A 21,153-nucleotide genomic window follows, 5' to 3' on the forward strand; every position below is an offset into this window, starting at 1 on the left:
ATTTGCATATTTCTTCTAAACGGTTTGTCTTTCCGTATTGTCGCTGAGCCTCTCACAGTATGCAACTCGTGATTCAACATCTTATCCACAGACTGTATGTGAGTGATGACGTGTTTGGCTTTGAGCTCCTGCTGGACAACAAGAGGATGCTGCAGAGAGGAAAACGTGATATAGAACTCGTAACGTGAACTACTGCTGTGGGTGTACACGCCGAAATGTACATAAAACATGCTAAACCCAGTGAGCTTGTAAAAATGAAAGACCAGTAGTAGAAATAAGGGGGCAAAAAAGGTATTTTTAACTGTAGTATGTAAGAGGATGAGTGTGAATTACGTGGTCCAACGGTTGCATCTCCTAAGGAAACTGAAACATTTTTGTGTGAGGTCAGATGTTAAAGTTGTGCACAAAAGCTAAATTAATATGATGTAACTTGTTTTTACTGCATTTTAAGATGTTATGGTCCCTCAATGGGAGCATGAATAGAATGAAAGTGGAAGTGCATGATCTTAGAGGAAAACCAACCACGTAGCTTATGTCTGAGACAGATGCAATGCAAGACGTTCCTGTTTTATCAGCTGTATTCTGTTGAGAACTGAATAACTAAAACCTAATTTTCCCACAACGGTTGAGTGAGTAGCCCAGTTTGGTGAGTCAAATTTCAGAAAATAACATAACATAAAAAACATTTTGCAGCACCTAACTGCAGGTAAGAGCCTAACTGTAAGCAGATATTGTCCACATTCTTTTGTAGTGTGTGGAAGTTTTCTTAGGCCGCCTAAGTTTGTATTTGTATTTTTGTTGCAGGGCCTAAACGGAAACTAAATGGTGAGCCAAAGGCAAGCACCCGCTCTACCTTATCATACTGAATTGTTGAGATGCAAGATGGCACTTGAATCCCAAGTTCCCTTAACTGATGTACTTCCTGCGCAGGGTGTCAGTCTGTGCTGCCCTGCTCAGATTATGAGAGATGATTAATAATCATAATCATAAACATCCACACCCAATTGTATTTCCACTCCTCATGAATTAAGATCCAGAAGCTCTTTGATTTCTTTCTTGCTGGCTCGGGTCCGCCACTAAGCCAATGCATCGCTAGCTGCCGACGTATGAGTTTATTTAGAACTCTTTGCAATGACTTCTGTGTTTTATCTGAATCTTTCTTTTCTATCCTTTGTGTGCAAACCATTAACTATAAATGTGCTTGAGAGCATAGTTAGTGCTTTTATTCTTCCACAAATCAGAATTAAGTGAACTGTTTCAGACATCCACACGAGAGCAGAGTACAGTGAGGACTGTTCCTCCCACAGTTTGAAAAATGAAAAGAACAGCAGCACACTGAGGGTACAAAGACACATGCACAAATCAAAATAAGTTTTTACAGTAATTTTTCATGTCAGCTGGAGGCAAATAATAAAATCAAACAGAACAATAACCAATCACACATTGATTTTCGCTTGAATGAAAAGTCCTGCTCCCCTGGTATGAAACTAAATCCCTGGATGAGTGTGATTGCTTCTCCATCTTAAATACAGTACAGGACCAGCTTTGAGTGGGTGGTGTGGTAATGCATTCTGTTATCCCCCTCCTTCTCCCTGCTGAGCTGAACTGTTGAGTTCAGCCTTTTCTGTGGAAAAGAAACATAAACACTCAAAAATTTGAAAGAGCAGAAGGTGTGAAAAGCACTGAGGGACATCTTATTGCTGCCTGGCACACATGGTGTTTTATCAGTTGTTAAACACTTGGGTGTCAATGGTCACATAATATTTCTGTTCATATTCCTGGCCGGTAATGAGAGATCCATTCAGTTTCCTTCCCATTCACCACATAGATTCTTTGACGAACCTGTCTGATTGATTGTCATAACCGCAACTGAACCCTGCTTAGCAACTCAGGTCAGGCTACATAAGCGCCATACATATTTAATGCAGCATCACAGATATCTGACAAAGGGATTTTTTGTGAATTGAAATCACGCCTCATATTTCATTAGACACTCGGAAAGCCTCGGGTCTGTGGTCAGATGGGCCGTATGTTTTATTCATGTCCTCTGAACATCTGCTTGTCCGGATGTCAAAAATCATTGGGCTCCCGCAGGACTCCTGCCCGACTGGTTGTAAATGAACTCCAAAGTCGAGACTCAAAACAACCTGTCAGGGCTCTCCACCACCCAGAGGAATCTTTCAATACATCAGCGGAGGTGAGCTGAGTAACTAAGATCTTGAGAAGAGTGATGAAAGTCAACTTTGGACACAAGTGAGGTTGTTGTTGTTTTTTTCTTTCTTTCTTTCTAAAAAACAGAGATTAAAAAAAATATCCACACTGATTCAGTTGGTGTGATACTGTGAAAAGCTTTCTAATACAAGTTGCGTCTTCTTCCCACAGCTTTTGGTGGATTTTGACACTGCTGTTCACTCTGGCTCCTGGTCGACAAGTCTTCCCTGAGTCACTGGAGGCTCGTGCCAACTGGAGGGAAAGAGCCTGACCGCTAACAAGTGCTCACTGACTCATAGCCGCCACAGTATGTCCCACTGTGTTTCTGTGTGTGTGTCAGAGAGTGCACGTGTGTGTCTTTATATATTATTCTATTATATACTATTCTATTTCTTACTTTGCACCCATCCCACAGAAAATGTGTGATCTTTCAGAAATGATAATGTGTTTTAGCTCGCATGCACTGTCGTCCGTCCCCCAACCCAGTTGTAACAAGAACGCATGCATGAGATACAAACTGAGAGGAAAATAAAATATTTCCACACGACCAATACAAATGTGAGTATTTTGTATTCTTTAGAGAAACTGTGAGAGGAATTTTACTCTGAAATTTCCTTTTTCAGTTATCGGCATCCATTGTTGCAAGGCCAGTTGAAGTCTGTAGCTGTTCGATGTGCTCTGAACGACCCTTTTGTGTTCTTCACATTGAGTTTATTATCCTGTAGCTTTTCTTGTAGCAACACCTCATAAATGCTCTCACCTATGATGCTAAGATGCTAATGCTTAGCGAGTATAGTGTTGTTCATATCCACGCCATCTTAGTAAAACTTAAACTTTTATTTTTTGGCTACATAAATCTGTGGAAATAAGCTCACAAATACTGACACCTTATCAGGAGGATATTGCTATCATGTTGGCTAACAGTTACACACATCCAGAAGACACAGATGAAACATCAGCATTCATTTGGAGTCATGTTGGAGTCATGTTGCTGCTCAAGTCCAGTCTTCACATCTCTTATGTTTTGTAGTTGTCTGTCTGTCCCATTCACATCTGAGAAACGCCTTGAGGGAATTTCTTCAACTTTGGCAGAAATGTCCACTAGCACTCAAAAATGAAATTATTAGATTTTGTTGTGACCTCACAAAACCCATTTTTGGCCATAACTCAAGAATTAATACACTAACCATGATAAAACTTCACCCAAATCTCTAATGGGGTAAAATGGTGAAGTGATGACGTTTTATATCCAATCAGTCGAAGGTGATCTTCGCTGTGACATCATGATGTTTTCTGTTCATTATTCAATGGCACAATTCAGGAACAGAAGGGCAGACGACCATATTTCACATTTAGTCAAATACTGAATCGGTGACGCTAATGTTGGGTGTCCATCTTGAAACTGCCACGACTGTAGCAGATCTTGTGTGCTGCCAACTAGAAGGTGAGTGTGAACTAATACACCAATAGAATAGTTTTGTTGATACTGAGCATCAGTTGAATATCTGACTTTGCTAGTCTCTATCTATCTTCTATCTGAAAACAGCTGTCTGTCTGATGGGAGAAGTAAGGCCGAACCAAAACAGTAAATTTGTGGTGCATGAAACTAAAATAATGAGCCAAGACACAGAGCTGATGAAACTGCAGAGCTGGTTATAATTCTAGTTGGGTTCATCATTTCACACAACTTTAAAATTACATCGTTAATATAAAATCACTGATTTTACAGCAACATTATAGGGCTTATCTTGAAGTTATGTGATAGTATCCAAGTCTCTTATTTAACTGGGGAAAAAAACTGGTCTAAATGGGCCACGTGTTCTGGTCGCGAATCTCAGTATTACAAATGTCCTCATGTCACAACAAAACAATTGATCCAGATGCATTGTCAGCAATGTTTGAACCTTGAGCTGACTGTAACATCAGGTGAACTCTATGAGATTGTATATCATTGTTGTCTTTGAAAGCTGCTTGTCCTTCCTCTTTTATATGATGGCTGAGAGATAACATGATGTGTCCTCAAGTAGAGAAACTATATTTTACTTTAAATGTATTCCCTGAAAACATAAGATTTTCTCTTTATTTATTATGGAGAGAAACTCTTCTGACCAGAAACCTGAATGTAAATGACAGACATCAGATATCTTCACCTCTTTCTGTCTTAACTGCCAACATGTTTCTTCTTGCTGTTCTTGTTTGCATATGGTTTTCTTAAATTTGTCACACTTCCACATTTGTGCATTTTTATTACATGTGATGTCGCCAACACATATGAACAGGCTGTTATTGTTTGACTTTCTTTTCCACTGATGCCTGTTTCAGAATAAGGACGACAAATCTCGCTGAGAGAGAAGCCAAATGAGATGCACAGAGACGTAACAGGCAGAGCGGGTTCGTGACTCTAAATAAAACCTTTAATTTGAGTGTGTATCAGTTCAACAAATACATTTCCATATGGCATTTACACGTCTGGTGACTTTTTAACAATGTCCTCCATGATGGAATAAGACCATCAATGTGCGTGAACTAATACAGCTCTTCATTTGTCAGATTTTAAAGCCTTTAACAAGATCATGTTAGAGCGTCAATGGTTCTGTATGGCACTTCTTGATCATGATTCAACAAACACAACGGTCCTTTGAATCTCATTCTGGGCTGCAATCAAAGCCTCCCACCTCCCAAACAAGCAAGGCTATCTGTGCTCTTCCTTCCTGTTCATCTATCTCCCCACCTGGCAGTGAGGTGCCATCCACACAGAATGACAGCCTCTGCATTCACGAGCACATCATCATCTGCCCTCCTAACCGAGAATTAGCCCCTCATCAGTCAAACCTTACAAAAGTTTTATCTGGACAGGACATTTGGCTTTAAATCTTTGAAATCGATCCGGAATGTTTGGATCATTTTATAGACATCTGGAAGATTTGGTTGTGAATTTTAAACTCATCAGTTATTTGAGCAAATATCATCATGATATTACCAACAGGTATTTTGATTTTTTTTTTTAAAACTTGCTGCTGCTGATGATAAATTAATTAAGTATTTTTCTCATAAAGTCATTTCATCAGTACATGTGTGTGAAGTCATCGTTCACTGCCAGCTCCTGCTGACTCCCTCCTTCCGTTCAGTGGCTCTATAGATTTTCTCCAAATGATAAATTGGACACGGGGAGCCACTGAGGTGTGACCAGGTGCCAAAGGAGTATAGCTTTTTGTCCTTAATGGGCCTAATTATGCTTAAGACCTTTAGAGCTCATTGGAAGTTCTGATAACATGTTATGGGGTGTAACGTTGCAGTCATCAATACAAAAAGTGGTGCATGGTGTGTTAAAAAGTTGCTAAAATGACACCAACTAATGCCCGCTGCAAGGAAGTCACGTTTCTGAGCTTCAAAGTTGCATCGGTGTTTGTATGTTTTTTCACTTTCTCTCTTTTGATTGAAGAAATGCATGGACTCTATCCCATTCATCACCTCCACCCCTCCCTTACTCTCCGAACACAGAAGCGGATAACGGTTCATTTCTAGACCATATTCTCCTGTGACACCGTGGTGGGCAGAAACTTGTGCTGCATAAACCACACAACGCCGATTGTGTAGTTTGTAGATTGTTGTTTTTTTTTTCTTTGCGGTGAGAAACTGGAGATGAATCGTTTGAATGGATACTGCAGCGCGTAAAAGTTGTGGATGGTTACTTTTGCGCATCAACATTTAAAGGACTATTTTATCTCCAAAAGTTGCAGTTTAATACGAGAGCTGGTGAGATTCTTCCCTCTGCAAAAATATCGCCCACAAGCAGGCTGGAAGACCATACGCTCCGGAGAACACAGCGAATCCGCAGAGCGCAGATGATCGCAACTGGTGTTTGTGGCGTCGCGCTGGTGCTGGTGCTGGTGGTTCTGATCCCAGTCATGGTGAACACCGCCGGGACTCCAGCCCGCTATGAGATGCTCGGATCCTGTCAAATGGTGTGCGACTCTCACGGGACCGCGACCACGGCAGCGGCGACCAACCCGATCAAAGACAACCGCCTCGTTCAGTCGCTTCCGACGTTCATCCAGGGTCCTCAAGGAGAGCCGGGACGTGTCGGGAGGATGGGTCCGCGGGGTCCGGGTGGCGAGCCCGGGCCACCTGGACCTGCTGGTCCGCAAGGAGAGAGAGGGGCGCCGGGCCCTCCGGGTCCACCGGGACCCCCCGGAGCAAATGGGCCCAACGGGGCGATCAGCGCTGCCACTTACAACACCGTCCCAAAGATTGCGTTCTATGCAGGACTGAAGAAGCAGCATGAGGGATATGAAGTGTTGAAATTCGACGATGTTGTGACAAATCTTGGAAACCACTATGACCCTTCCACGGGGAAATTCACCTGCTCAATACCAGGGATTTACTTCTTTGTGTACCATGTGCTGATGCGAGGCGGAGATGGAACCAGCATGTGGGCTGATCTCTGCAAAAACAACCAGGTAGGACGTTTCATCATATAATTATGTAACAATCTTTTATTTCTAAACTTTTATCTTTGTTTACAATGGTGAAAATACATTTTGAAGCAAATTTTTTTAAAGTTTTACGCACAGGTGTACCTACAGAGACACAGCGGAACACGCTGTAAAAATAACAAAGCTCACAGTGAAGTTGTCTGAGGGTTGTTTTAAGGTTAGGAATGATAACAGATGACAGATGTGCCGGCACAGATGGAGCTGTTCGCGGCTCTGATTTCCAAATAAAGGCACACTTCATTAGCAGAAATGTCAAATTTGCCTTGCAGGTGAGAGCCAGTGCCATCGCCCAAGACGCCGATCAGAATTACGACTACGCCAGCAACAGTGTCGTCCTACACCTCGAGCCCGGGGACGAGATTTACATCAAGCTGGACGGCGGAAAGGCGCATGGGGGCAACAACAACAAGTACAGCACCTTCTCCGGCTTCATGTTGTACGCTGACTGAGACAAGGGAAAAGATCTGCCGAGGAGGGTGGAGGTTGGGGGGGAAGAAAGAAAGATCTGCTCTGCATTTAGCTTGCTTCACTGCTCATGCTCAATATACTGTCAGTTGGATTATTAGAGACAGAGCTCACCATTCTCCATGTTTGCAAAAGAGTCCAGAAAGATGTGGAGGACGTCATGCGGAAAAAAAAAAAAAAACAAGAGCTGCACTTTGCAATTACAGAGTAATAATTATGAGTTTTAAAGTGTACAGCACTGAAGTGTACCCTTGTCAGTTTGATTAGTGTCGCTATCGCACCCTGAATGAAATGTCTAGCTGTACAAATTAAGTTTGCTGACATGTCAAAACACACTGTAGCTGCTGTGGTTAACACACACACTGAGGTGTACACTGAAAATGTATTGACCTTTAGCATTCAATCGTAGATGCCAAACTTATACTCACATGATCACTCACATGATTCACAGTGTTGTTAGTCCATGTATGTGCTATATTTTTCAAAGATATTTGACTGTTGTTGCATTTTTGGGTGAAAATGTCAAAGCTGTAGTGATGCATGATTATGAAAAAAAAAAAAAGACATTTTAACACTTCAAAGGGAAACTAAATGTGTAAAGGGCCATTATGATGTTCACATTGAAGCACTGTCAACAACATGAACACTGTAACTCATTTTTCTTGTCTCAGTGTGACAGCTGGTTGGGGTGACAGGGTGGTCTGGTGGTTAGTCACCATCACAAAACTGGACAGTCACACTGACACAAACGTTTCCTCGAGCTTGACGTACATCGATCTGCCCGCTGATAGTTAAGCTCCCTTCAGACAAAGACTGTCAGCCGATGTGTAAAATATAATGTACATCTCCCGGTTCTCTCTAATCCCCTCAGAAGATGAATCAAAGTTACATAGTCGTTCACGGCGCAGAGCAAGCTGCGGCGAACGCGCCATTGATCATGCCGTGAAGTCACCCTGTGAGGCCACCTGTTCCCAGATGAGAGGAGAGACCGTGTCCTTCATCGTCAGCCTCCCATAGACACCCAGACACCCACTGAGGGGCAACAGGACAACTCATCTAACACATCCGCATTGTGTCAAGAGCAGAGCAGCATACCAATTACTACCATGGCCATTATTTTCATCAGAAATGTCCCGAAATGCCACTTAGAAATACAAAAGAATTGTGACACTGACACTAAAAAAAAAAAAAAAAAAAAAAAAATCAATTGGCACCATATTTGTGAGCACCACTGCAGAAAATACCTTAAGAGAAAGGAACTTATTTGTCTTAGAAGCACATTTCTGCAGACAAGGAAAAATCACCTTTTGTGACATAAATGGCAACACAACATGATTATGAGGCACTGCAATCATGCATTTTTCCTTTATATAATTTGCTTACAAAGTGAATAAAGTACAATCACAAATCAAGTTTTAATTAACAAGGGCCTCTTAAAAAAAAAAGAAAAGAAAAAAACTCTCGAGTCGTTTGAAACAATAGCCTGTAATTAATTTGCAACTTTGGAAAGACAAAGTTATTAAACATTATGTCACTCTGAAAAATGTCTTCATTGGTTTGAGGGTCCAAAAGCAAATTTAGAAATGAGTTTGGACTGGGATTATTGCAAATATCTCAAATTCTACCTTGTCTGGTGCAAATCTGGAGATAAAATAATCTCAACATCAAATCGCCATCTTTGGGTCTATCTTTCTATTCTTTTCTTCTTCATTTCTTTTTTGCTTTATTTGAAGGTCAGCCAGCGTTTTGGGTTGTCGATGAGGATCTTATCCACCTGGTGTTGCGAGATGCCCCTCATCAGCATCTTCGGCACAATGTTCCTCAGGATGTGAGAGTAGCCGTGGCCGCCGTACTTAGTGAGACGGTTCTTGGTGTGGATGTCGTGTGCGACCACTATCCTGTCCTCGTAGCCCTCCTTTACGAGGAACGCCAAGCTGAGCACACACAAACGTGAAAAACTTTACTCATAATCTCAGCTAAAGAACACACCGTAATAGTCAATCTGCCTTGGTGTGTTGTTCAATCTGTCTTTTGTATGTGGCCTGAATGTGAGTATTGTGAGCAACATCACTCATCCATCACTCCTCCTGTTGACACACACACACACACTCCTCCTCCCGCCGTGGAGGCAGATTAGTGTCTCACAGTTTCTGTGAAAAGACTGGAGGACACGCTCTTCTCTCCACGGGGAGTAAAACATAAAAGCAGCATTTTGCTCTAAATGAAATACTCCCGATATGCGATGCGTGAATATGAGTGGATGCGTTTCTCTACAAGAAAAACAAGTGTGGATCTGATCTCGAATCTGAACACTGAGGTCGTCATAAAACAAGCTCACACCGTTGTTCACTCCAGCCCCATCTAATCACAGAAACTGCACTGAAAAGGAAGACCCTGAACCGAGTTACTCACGTCTTCACTCTCTGGCTGTCACTGGGCATGTCCACCTCCAGGTTATACGGGTAGTTCAGCATCTCTGTGCCAAACAGATCATATTCCAGGTAGCTCCCCAGCTTTGCAAACTCAAGCAGTTCACCTTCATCAAATATGGTCCTGCAGGAGGACAACACAGTAAAGAGTGACCCCAACATAGCAGTGGTCAACTACTATGTTTTTGTTCAGCCCCAAGAAATCATTAGTAATGAAGGAGACAGAGAAAAAAATATTTGTTGCCGCTATACGTTTGGAGTTAAAGATACAATTTTAGTTCCAAAATTTTAAATTCTCAAAATTATAACTTTGTCACTGCTGTTCACAGGAGCCAAGATTTCCTTGAAAAAGTGCAGCTCAGAAAATAATTCCAGACAAACGAGGAAAAGAGTGTTGTGTTAGCACTTCAAAATTATAATTTTAATGATTAACTGAATACAGACTGATAATAGATACAGATTTTAACTACTACATGTCTTTGAAGTCTGGTTTGAAAAGATAACTGAACAGATAAGTGAAAAGATCTCTGCAGGACTATCTCATTACAAATACAGGAAGGAGTGTTGTTCTTCCAGCGTGGGGGATAATGATGAATGAATAATCATTTTTTCCACATTTAAATCTTGATTTTAACAAATAAAAAGTTGATATCTAAAAGGCTGATTATGTCGTCAAAACAAATCTATAATCCCAAACTAACTGTTCCCAGGGATTTCTCACCTGTCCAGGTGTGACATGACAGTTTTGCTGATGTCACCTCCGGCTTCCTGAAGGATCCGCACGACTTCAGCCGGAGCTGCAGGGTTCCTCCCGGGATGGATGATGACGGGGCAGCCGAGCTGGGCCTGAGCGTGAGCTGTGGCCCTCAGTACCTTCTTCTCACTGTCTGTGATGGGCCAGCCGGTGCCGATCTCTCCAATGACGCCACAGCGGATGTCTGTGCCGTCGGCACCGTGAAGCACCTCGCTGACAATGATGTCTGTGAGCTGACGGGCAGGAAATCAGGAGTTAGTCACTGACCTGTTAGTGTAAAATAAAATAACTTGTTCATGATTTCCTTCTTCTGTCCCTTTTAAGCACCTGCTTGAGTTGAATGATCTTTATATCCATGAAGATTAGATGCACATTCTCAATGTGTCACAACTAAAGGACCGCACAGAGCAGTCAAAAAACACCCCACTGAAATCAACCAATAGATACAACAGAGATCCTTGCACAGAAACACATAATGTTCTGAGAGAACAGCTGACATATGAAAATGTCCGCACAACAACGTGATGCAGGACGTTCTTCCTGTCTTATGGCTGACTCATACAGTACCAGTGGCAGCTTCTGGACACTGGTTCAGTCTCCACAGTGTGGTTCAAACTGTTTAAAACTTCCTGACACATGTCACATTTAGGCCAGACTGGCCACACTCGCTCTCTGACTGGGCCACACCTTCTCCACACTCATTCTCTTGGTGGCCTCCGTGTGGGTGCAGTCCACATAGTACCCTGCTCCTGCGACGATGTGGACCCCGGTGTCCCTGGCCATCTGCCTGAGGGTGGGAAGGTCTCGGTCAATGCCCGTGGTGGTGTTCTCCACTATGGTGCCCCCGCCGGCCTTCTTGTAGGCCAACAGCTCGTCCCGTACAGCCACGGTCTCTTGCTGCAGCAGCAGGTTCTCGCGGGAGCTGTAGGGGTTCTGTCTCAGCCAGTGCATGTGCTGCATGTGGAACGGGTTCTCCGCCACCACCTCGTCGCCTGAAGGAGGAGGGAAGTAGCAGCACTCAAAGCTCATGGTCAGATGCTCGTGGGTCATGGTGCGGCCCAGCTGGTCCGGATCCACCAGACCCAGGACTGTCTGGACCTTCCCACTCAGCTCTGACATGATTGGTGTTCACAGTCAACAGCAACCTGAAAGGACAAATATTATTCATTTACATAAGAGCAGCAGATTCTCTGTATTGGATTGCATCAGTGTTATTTACAGACGTGCTGCAGTTTGTAACCTCAAACATCTGGACGCCGTCTGTCACTCTGCTCTTACATTTATTGCAAATGATTCATATGGCACTCGTCAATATGTCTCGTATCAGAGGTGGGGTTGGCCTTCCCTCTCTGTAAGGCCTGATCAGCACCTCCATTTATTTATCTATAAAGGTCCACTTCAAAAATAAGCACATTACTTATCACCACTCGTCTGTCTAAGACATGATGCTCGTAACACTCGTTCTCAGGACTGGATCACACTTCATGTTCCTGTGGTAAACACAGTTCTTTAGATATTTATAAGAGTAGACTGACACTGAATACATACATAAAGACCAGATCATTTATACATTTGGTTTGGAACTTTGTTGATTTTATGTGTGACTGTTTTATTTAACATGGTTATTTTATTTACTCTGTTGATCCCTCATTTTTAATTCATTTATTAATAATGTCTGGGTGCAGTTGACCATTTTTACATATTAACTGCACAATATGTAATCTTATTATATAGACTATTTTTGTTTTGTTCTCGGGTCTAACTCGCAAATGAGATCTCGATCTCAACGGGACTTCCATACAAAGCACAGATCAGACAGGACAGTGCGTCGGCTCAACAACTCATTGACCAGGTTCACTTCACGGTCCGAGCAGCAGAGGGACCTTTGGACTGCACAGACCTGATCCACGTTAAAAAACAAAACAACACCTGTGTCTGTCGAACAGCTGACTTTACTTCGTCCCTTCCTACTGTCACCAGAGTAACGTAGCTCCTTTGAGGAATGGATACGTGCGTTTGCATGTGCGCTGAATGACGAGTGAATGAGTTGGCCGCAAGTTGGCCGCAGTAAACGTAAAGTGCGTGCTGTAGTCTGACAGTGCATACAGGCTGCAGTTTCTCAAGACCAAGCGAAGCCCCCTCCGTGTGCTGTTTCACCACTGCTGTAAAAGTGAGGAGTTTAGCCCCGAAGCAGAAGTTGAAGTTGAGGAAAATGTCCCTTGCTAAACCGAGCAGATAGAAGGCTAACACTTGTTTCTTGCTCTGATATTATGTGTCTAAACGTCTGAGAGACAGTTTGCTGACCTTGTTTCTGCTTACTGAGCTCCACGTCCACCTCCAGTCGAACTCGACAGCTGCTCCACCTGAACACTAGCTCAGCAATAGCGTGTGTGTGAACCATCGCGAGAGATCACGAGACCGCAGTTCTGCGAACGGGATTACATTACTGTGAGCTGTCAAAAAAAATGTATGAGAAAAGTTTAGCAATGAAATATTAAGAGTTATTTTTCAATATTTCTTTAGAAACTTATATAAGCTATTTATTTATCAGTAAGCAAACGGAATAAAAAAAAAATCTAAAGATTACAAGTATGGACCTGGAACTTTTATCGTATTTTAATATATAAGTTTAATGACAACAAATAAAGAAAATATATCAATAAACTGCGGAAACCACTTAAAAAGGTCACCCATTTTGATGCCTGGAAGTTTTAACTGACGGATTTAGGACTGATGGATAAGTTAAAAGCCATTAATAAGAACAGCACTTTGATTACAAGGCTGTGAAAAGTCACTCTTTTAGTTGTCAAATCATTGTCTTAAATAAAGGGTCATCGTGAGTTTTTTTTGTTAATGTTAATAAGGGAATTTGGGTTTCATGCTCTGTGGAAGTTTGTAGAAGGTAAGATAAGGGCTCATACTGGAGGTGGATGAATATCAGTCACTCCCTGGTAACCCCAAAACTTTTATTATCAGTGACTTATAATTGTTCTATAAAACATAACTAAATAATCTGATAACCATTTATAAAGCATTTGGTTACAACTAATAAAATCATTACGGAAGCAGACTTGGTTGGAACCAAATTTCAAGGCTGTAGACTAAAATCAACTCTTAATACACACATTCAGCTCAGCTGACAATGAAATTCTTTAGGAACATACACTGGATGTAAATGACACAAAAAATTAAGTGCTAACTTGAAATGACAAAAGGGCCCTTCAACCTTCTGTAGACAAGGAAAAAATCATTCTTGTGACATAAATGGGAACACAACATGATTGAGACACTGCGATGCTGCATTTGCCTTTATATAATTTGTTTGCAAAGTGAATTATGTACGATCACAAATATAAAATCAAGTTTTAATTAACGAGGGTGCCTATATAAAAACAAACCCTGAGCTACTGCTTGAAACAACAGAATGCAATTAGTTTGTAACTTTAGAAGGACAAAGTTACAAAACATCCTGCAACACTGAAAAATGTCTTCGTCAAGTCTGTCTCTCTCTCTGTCTTCCTCTCTATCTCTCTTTACTTCTTTTTTGCTTTATTTGAAGGTCAGCCAGCGTTTTGGGTTGTCGATGAGGATCTTATCCACCTGGTGTTGCGAGATGCCCCTCATCAGCATCTTCGGCACAATGTTCCTCAGGATGTGAGAGTAGCCGTGGCCGCCGTACTTAGTGAGACGGTTCTTGGTGTGGATGTCGTGTGCGACCACTATCCTGTCCTCGTAGCCCTCCTTTACGAGGAACGCCAAGCTGAGCACACACAAACGTGAAAAACTTTACTCATAATCTCAGCTAAAGAACACACCGTAATAGTCAATCTGCCTTGGTGTGTTGTTCAATCTGTCTTTTGTATGTGGCCTGAATGTGAGTATTGTGAGCAACATCACTCATCCATCACTCCTCCTGTTGACACACACACACACACTCCTCCTCCCGCCGTGGAGGCAGATTAGTGTCTCACAGTTTCCGTGAAAAGACTGGAGGACACGCTCTTCTCTCCACGGGGAGTAAAACATAAAAGCAGCATTTTGCTCTAAATGAAATACTCCCGATATGCGATGCGTGAATATGAGTGGATGCGTTTCTCTACAAGAAAAACAAGTGTGGATCTGATCTTGAATCTGAACACTGAGGTCGTCATAAAACAAGCTCACACCGTTGTTCACTCCAGCCCCATCTAATCACAGAAACTGCACTGAAAAGGAAGACCCTGAACCGAGTTACTCACGTCTTCACTCTCTGGCTGTCACTGGGCATGTCCACCTCCAGGTGAAACAGGTAGTTCAGCATCTCTGTGCCAAACAGATCATATTCCAGGTAGCTCCCCAGCTTTGCAAACTCAAGTAGTTCACCTTCATCAAATATGGTCCTGCAGGAGGACAACAGAAAGTCATGAAGATGAAGGTCAAATAAACCATTGAAACTTTTCATAAGACTAATACCAACATAGTGATGGTTGACCAGGATGTTCTTTGCTGGGCCAGTACTGCTTATTAGTAATGAAGGATCTGGATAAACAATATTTGGAACAAATATACATCTGCAGTAAAAAGTAAAATTCTACTGACAAAATTTAAAACTTTTCAGAATTTGTCGCTGCTGTTAACAAGTGCAGCTCAGAAAATGTTTTCAGATAAATAAGAATAAAATTGCAAATTAGCTTTGTTATGCACCAGTTTCCCTTTAAAAGCAACTAAAGTCTCAGAGTGTTGTGTTTGCACTTCAAAATTACATACAGCTTGTAAGTAAAATATACAAAGTTTAGTTATTAGATGTCTCTGAAGTCTGGTTTGATATCATCGATGATGGTCTAATGATCTAATGAATGAGATTAAATGTTATCAGTCTGCAGTGTAAACACCAGCCTCAGTGATTCTGACCACTTTAGTAGAACACGTTACCATTAATGCATTATGGCACAATAACTGTGAAACATTACTGCGCTTATAGTCACAGTGAAATGATCTCTGAGGAAAATCTATAATCCCAAACTAACTGTTCCCAGGATTTCTCACCTGTCCAGGTGTGACATGACAGTTTTGCTGATGTCACCTCCGGCTTCCTGAAGGATCCGCACGACTTCAGCCGGAGCTGCAGGGCTCCTCCCAGGATGGATGATGACGGGGCAGCCGAGCTGGGCCTGAGCGTGAGCTGTGGCCCTCAGTACCTTCTTCTCACTGTCTGTGATGGGCCAGCCGGTGCCGATCTCTCCAATGACGCCACAGCGGATGTCTGTGCCATCGGCACCGTGAAGCACCTCGCTGACAATGATGTCTGTGAGCTGACGGGCAGGAAATCAGTTAGTGACTGAGATACACAACTAAAGGACCAGACAGAGCAGCCAAAAACCCACTGAAATCAACTAATAGATACAACAGATGGGTGATATATCAAAATGTCAGCACAACAACGTGATGCAGGACGTTCTTCCTGTCTTATGGCTGATTCATACAGTACCAGTGGCAGCTTCTGGACACTGGTCCAGTCTCCACAGTGTGGTTCAAACTGTTTAAAACTTCCTGACACATGTCACATTTAGGCCAGACTGGCCACACTCGCTCTCTGACTGGGCCACACCTTCTCCACACTCATTCTCTTGGTGGCCTCCGTGTGGGTGCAGTCCACATAGTACCCTGCTCCTGCGACGATGTGGACCCCGGTGTCCCTGGCCATCTGCCTGAGGGTGGGAAGGTCTCGGTCAATGCCCGTGGTGGTGTTCTCCACTATGGTGCCCCCGCCGGCCTTCTTGTAGGCCAACAGCTCGTCCCGTACAGCCACGGTCTCTTGCTGCAGCAGCAGGTTCTCGCGGGAGCTGTAGGGGTTCTGTCTCAGCCAGTGCATGTGCTGCATGTGGAACGGGTTCTCCGCCACCGCCTCGTTGCCTGAAGGAGGAGGGAAGTAGCAGCACTCAGCGCTCGCAGTCAGATGCTCGTGGGTCATGGTGCGGCCCAGCTGGTCCGGATCCACCAGACCCAGGACTGTCTGGACCTTCCCACTCAGCTCTGACATGATTGGTGTTCACAGTCAACAGCAACCTGAAAGGACAAATATTATTCATTTACATAAGAGCAGCAGATTCTCTGTATTGGATTGTATCAGTGTTATTTACAGACGTGCTGCAGTTTGTAACCTCAAACATCTGGACGCCGTCTGTCACTCTGCTCTTACATTTATTGCAAATGATTCATATGGCACTCGTCAATGTGTCTCGTATCAGAGGTGGGGTTGGCCTTCCCTCTCTGTAAGGCCTGATCAGCACCCCCATTTATTTATCTATAAAGGTCCACTTCAAAAATAACCACATTACTTATCACCACTCGTCTGTCTAAGACATGATGCTCGTAACACTCGTTCTCAGGACTGGATCACACTTCATGTTCCTGTGGTAAACACAGTTCTTTAGATATTTGTAAGAGTAGACTGACACTGAATACATACATAAAGACCAGATAATTTACATCATTACTACTACAGTCAGCATTGCTGTTATTATTAGTTTTATTTTTATTATTATTTTTATTTATTGCTCAAGTCTCACTTGCAAATGAGATCTCGCTCACAATGGGACTTCCATACGAAGCACAAATCAGACAGGAGGGTGTGTCTGCTCAGGAACTCACTGACCAGGTTGACTTCATAGTCCAAGCAGCAGAGGGACTGCATAGACAGCTCGACAGACCCATGTAGTTTTAATGTGGATCAGATTAAAACTACATGGGTCTGTCGAGCAGCTGATTTTATTTCCTCGCTTCATAGCTACATGCTCGGATTTTAAAATGTCTCCAAACGGCTGAAAGACAGGTTGCTGACCTTATTTCTTCTTACTGAGGTCCACCTCCAGTACCGAACGCCAACAACTGCTCCGCCTTCAGGGCAGCTCGGCAATAGCGTGCGTGTGAGCCATCGCGAGAGATCACGGGACCGCACTTCTGCTGACGGGATTACATTACTACGAGCGCTGTCATAAAAAATAAAAAGTTTAGCAATGATATATAAAAGTTATGTTTAAATTTTATTATTGTTATTATTATAGTTTAGGAATTTCTACATCGTTTGGACTTTTTAAAAATAGAAATATGGACCTGGAACTTTTATCCTTTGTAATTTATATTTAATAAGTTTAATGACAACAACAACAACAACAACAAAAACATGAATTAATGGCTGGCACCACTCTACCACCCATCCGTTATGATGGTTTTTAAAGTTGTAACTTGTTTCTTTATTAGCGATTAACATCAATCACTAACCCCAAACTTTTATTATCAGTGGCTTATGATTGGTCTATCAGACATTATTAAATAGCCTAATTTGATAACCATTTATAAAGCAGTTGGATACAACTAATAAAGCCTTCATTAAAGGAGACATAGCAGAAACAGCAATTTTTCAGATTCAAATACAAAACAAGAGCCTCTGTAACATACAACTGATATGTCTGATTTTAAAATGGGATGATTTCACAGTTCTGGAAAACATGTGAAGATGAGTTTGAGAGACAGACGGTGACTCTTTCTGTTTCTGTGCTCCTCGCTCGGCAGATGGTACCCACAGCAGCATTTGTCACAGTCACCGTTGCTCTGACCATCCCTGCAAATGGCCAAGAAAACGACCATCCGCATATTGTGGAAGGCTATGCCATCAATTTGTCGGCAAGATGACCGCTCTGCAGTTCAGCAGCCATGATTTAAAGCTAGCACACTCATGTTCAGTTTTCATGTGCAAGGCTGAACAAGTTGTCTTTGTCTTTACTGGCTGAGAAGAGGAGGACGAGGTCTAAGTTTATTTGTGTCTCGTGTCAAAATCCAATTGAAGATTCCTCTGACTCTTTTAGAGCCCTGCGTGGTCTGGCACCTGCCTACATTAGTCATACAGCTTGCTGACTGTTCCTCACCGCAGGGTTAAAACTAAAGCAGACTGGTCTTTAGAAGCTGTAGACACTGTGGGCGCCTTCATTAAGATGCAGATCAAAAACCACTGGACTTGCTTTTGCTTAGATTTATTTACATTTGCTAATTTCAAACCTTTATATTGTGACTATGTTTTATGCCTATCTTTTGTGATTGTGCTGTGTGTCATTCATGGGTTGTAGGAATTGTATTAAAAAGTGATAAATTTAAGAATGTGCAAAGTTGAAACAAGGCCTCAAGATTATTTCAAACAACAAACAAAACACAAAGATCTCAAAGCATCACTAAGATGTCAAATAAAAATCAAGCAACATTACAGATAATAAGCTGAAAGAGAAAATCTATACTGTCAAATGAGACAGTGTGATGTGACAGCAAATGGAATTAAAAAACAAACAAGATAGCAGGGATGCAAAATGAGTTCAACTCAGAAAGTCCTAATGGTAAATGAGTTTGTGAAGCGCTGTTACTCATAAGCCCAGAGCACCATCCCCCTGCATGGTTCCTCATTAGAGACAAGAAAAGACTGGCACTCCCATTCATCTGTATGGCTGACATGTTTCAGACGGACCCAACTGAGATGGATGACTAAAAACCACCTCTCTCATGTGGACAGACCTCCTGAGACACGGCTCAGACGTTAAAAAGAGTTTGAACTTGGTGCATTGTCTGTAAGCTATGAAACCTTGTTATTACCAGGTTTCTTTTTGAAGTCTGCTGTAAATGTATCAGAATCACAAGCGAAACTACTCTGAGCTGAGCTTCACCGTAAATGCTCAATTTTCTTTGTTCCTCTTTGCATTTATGCTTTTTTTATTTTTTTTCTGCAGCATACATCTTCATCAAAGCAGATCATTTCTGTAACCTTCTGAGACTGTCTGAGTCTGGATTCAGAGGCCTGTCAGGATTTCACTGTTCGGCCGTGTGTTGTGGTCTGGTGCCCTCTGCAGACAGAGAGGAGGCACATATTTTTGTAGTCTGATGTGACCTGAATATCCAGCAGTAAAATATCAGGTTTTTCAAATGACACTATAGCAACATACTTAAAAGCAGGAATCAGAACATAGTACTACTCTTTCCTGAGGGGGGAGTGAGATGCTTCTCTTTGGTTTAAATGACATGAATGAGAATAAAAGCCAGGTATCATGTGATGTTCTGTTTGCTGTCTCTGGTCTTTTATCTAATAGTCATGCTTGTTAGGCCATCCGTAGCCCGAAGCATCCGTGAATCAATAGTAATGTTTGTTTCAAGAAGTGACAGGGAGAATGAATTTTGAGAACAATGAAGCCGTGATGAATTGCAAACCTCGCCTTTAATAATATATCATTTAAACAGAGGCACATGTTTCCGAAGATGATACGCTGACAACATTATGCTTTGGTTCCAGATTTGTGCGATTAGAGTGTGAGACCATTTAAGGGAACTCGACTGTAGTTCCTACCATATTAATAGTCTTAAGATCCATAGTATTAAGTTGTTGGGTTTTTTTTGAATGTGGGAAAATGATTAAAAGGCTGGATTTTTAAAACTTCAGAATCAAAACACATCTGAAATATATATTACCGTATAGGTTATTATTTCATTGTTTTTCTTCAGATTTTGACAATTGATCTATTGTTTAAGTCATTTTTTAATGCAAAAAAAAAAAAAACTAGTTCCAGCACGTCATATAAAGAGTTTTATATCTGTCCATCAATGGCAGTAAACCGAATGGTTGGGTTCTGGACTGTTGTATCAGACACCATCAACATCGGGGGCTCCAGAGGAAATGTGACAAGCTTTGATGACATTTTATAGACCAATCAATGAATCAGTTCATTATGAAAATAACAATCAATTTGACTAATAATGAAAATAATCATTATTTGCAGTCCTAGAAGACACTGTCTGGGTCAGAATAAAGCACCGGAAACAGATGTTGGTGGCAGCTGGCCAAATGTTTAAAAGATCTAAAAAGTTTAAGAAATTCAGTCAATTAACTCCAATTGGAGAATAATGAAATTAATTAAAAATAACATAAATGTTTAGGTTGGTATATGAGTCTGAAAGCACAGGCATTTAGTCCTTTGTTGCATTCACGCTGATGAAATTGACCCTGGTGTGAAAGATGCCATGCGAAGTGTCATGCAAATCACTTTTGCACGGGTCCACATGACAAGCTAGTGGTGTTTAGGTTCCTCCTCTTCACGCAGCGCTCAATATAAACCCAAACGGCAGAAACATGCACACAGTCCTGTGAGAACTCTGGCACAAGAAACTAACTCCATCATGGCTGTGAAGACTCTGGCTGTGGCCTGCGCTCTCTTTTTGGGAATGTGCATCGTCACAAGTGGCAAACCAAGTGGCAATCCAAGCGACACAACACACGCCTTCTGCAAGATTATCTGGTAAGATTTCACCTATTTGTGATCCAGTGTTACTTAACCCTTAACCAGATAGATAGATAGATACCGATGTATTTCCTTCTGTCTGCTCTCAGGTTGTTTGGATTGCCATGCGATCAAGTTAGCATGGCCATCGTGACCCAGATTAAAGCCATGGGCTCGTACAAGGTGAGAAACTTTGAGAAGAGAAAGTGAAATTTTGTGTCACATATTGTGTTATTGAACTATAGTTGATAAAACTGGTCTCACTAATGATCTTACTAATACTTACCTTTTTGTGTTTGGAATCCAGCTTGGCCCAGTGACTCCATCCCTCATTCAGGCCAACCACAGTTCAGCAGTCGGCCAGATCGAGTCTGTGAACATCACTATGTTACCCACGGCTATGTCCATGGGCTGCCATGTAGAGGTGAGTCAGATACATCCAAGACATCTTATTTATCATCAGTGGAATAATATTCATATTAGAGGAAATACAAAAAAGACAGCTTTTT

At 42.1% G+C, this 21,153-nt stretch overlaps 3 protein-coding genes across 4 annotated transcripts; 1 reads left to right on the plus strand and 2 right to left on the minus strand.

Moving 5' to 3' along the window:
- Positions 1–5,767: 5,767 nt before the first annotated feature.
- On the plus strand, positions 5,768–7,166 carry c1ql3b (complement component 1, q subcomponent-like 3b). Its single transcript, XM_046409097.1, has 2 exons — positions 5,768–6,671; positions 6,977–7,166. The coding sequence occupies exons 1-2, from the start codon at positions 6,057–6,059 to the stop codon at positions 7,154–7,156; spliced, it is 795 nt and encodes a 264-aa protein (XP_046265053.1). The 5' UTR covers positions 5,768–6,056; the 3' UTR covers positions 7,157–7,166.
- Positions 7,167–8,507: 1,341 nt separating this feature from the next.
- On the minus strand, positions 8,508–12,809 carry pter (phosphotriesterase related). Its single transcript, XM_046409094.1, has 5 exons — positions 12,660–12,809; positions 11,043–11,500; positions 10,323–10,588; positions 9,585–9,725; positions 8,508–9,106 (listed from the first exon to the last, which is right to left on the minus strand). The coding sequence occupies exons 2-5, from the start codon at positions 11,472–11,474 to the stop codon at positions 8,896–8,898; spliced, it is 1,050 nt and encodes a 349-aa protein (XP_046265050.1). The 5' UTR covers positions 11,475–11,500; positions 12,660–12,809; the 3' UTR covers positions 8,508–8,895.
- An 824-nt stretch (positions 12,810–13,633) lies between these two features.
- On the minus strand, positions 13,634–17,309 carry LOC124069706 (phosphotriesterase-related protein-like). Of its 2 annotated transcripts, none has more exons than XM_046409095.1 (5): positions 17,176–17,309; positions 15,943–16,400; positions 15,381–15,646; positions 14,594–14,734; positions 13,634–14,115 (listed from the first exon to the last, which is right to left on the minus strand). In XM_046409095.1, the coding sequence occupies exons 2-5, from the start codon at positions 16,372–16,374 to the stop codon at positions 13,905–13,907; spliced, it is 1,050 nt and encodes a 349-aa protein (XP_046265051.1). In that variant the 5' UTR covers positions 16,375–16,400; positions 17,176–17,309; the 3' UTR covers positions 13,634–13,904. The 2 variants fall into 2 exon arrangements, with proteins under 2 accessions (XP_046265051.1, XP_046265052.1); XM_046409096.1 differs by lacking the exon at positions 17,176–17,309 and adding an exon at positions 16,534–16,554.
- Positions 17,310–21,153: the final 3,844 nt, after the last annotated feature.

This window comes from Scatophagus argus, chromosome 13 (genome assembly GCF_020382885.2).
Source record: "Scatophagus argus isolate fScaArg1 chromosome 13, fScaArg1.pri, whole genome shotgun sequence".
NCBI classification, from domain to species: domain Eukaryota; kingdom Metazoa; phylum Chordata; class Actinopteri; family Scatophagidae; genus Scatophagus; species Scatophagus argus.

What these genes read in the sequence shown, in the direction of transcription:
- c1ql3b (XM_046409097.1), top strand. Translation starts at nt 6,057, where the DNA reads ATGATCGCAACTGGTGTTTGTGGCGTCGCGCTGGTGCTGGTGCTGGTG. An exon ending in ATCTCTGCAAAAACAACCAG is followed by an intron (nt 6,672 to 6,976) that starts GTAGGACGTTTC and finishes TTTGCCTTGCAG; the next exon opens with GTGAGAGCCAGTGCCATCGC.
- pter (XM_046409094.1), bottom strand. Translation starts at nt 11,474, where the DNA reads ATGTCAGAGCTGAGTGGGAAGGTCCAGACAGTCCTGGGTCTGGTGGAT. An exon ending in AGAGAATGAGTGTGGAGAAG is followed by an intron (nt 10,589 to 11,042) that starts GTGTGGCCCAGT and finishes CCTGCCCGTCAG; the next exon opens with CTCACAGACATCATTGTCAG. An exon ending in GACAGCCAGAGAGTGAAGAC is followed by an intron (nt 9,107 to 9,584) that starts GTGAGTAACTCG and finishes GTGTGTGCTCAG; the next exon opens with CTTGGCGTTCCTCGTAAAGG.
- LOC124069706 (XM_046409095.1), bottom strand. Translation starts at nt 16,374, where the DNA reads ATGTCAGAGCTGAGTGGGAAGGTCCAGACAGTCCTGGGTCTGGTGGAT. An exon ending in AGAGAATGAGTGTGGAGAAG is followed by an intron (nt 15,647 to 15,942) that starts GTGTGGCCCAGT and finishes CCTGCCCGTCAG; the next exon opens with CTCACAGACATCATTGTCAG. An exon ending in GTCATGTCACACCTGGACAG is followed by an intron (nt 14,735 to 15,380) that starts GTGAGAAATCCT and finishes GTCCTCCTGCAG; the next exon opens with GACCATATTTGATGAAGGTG.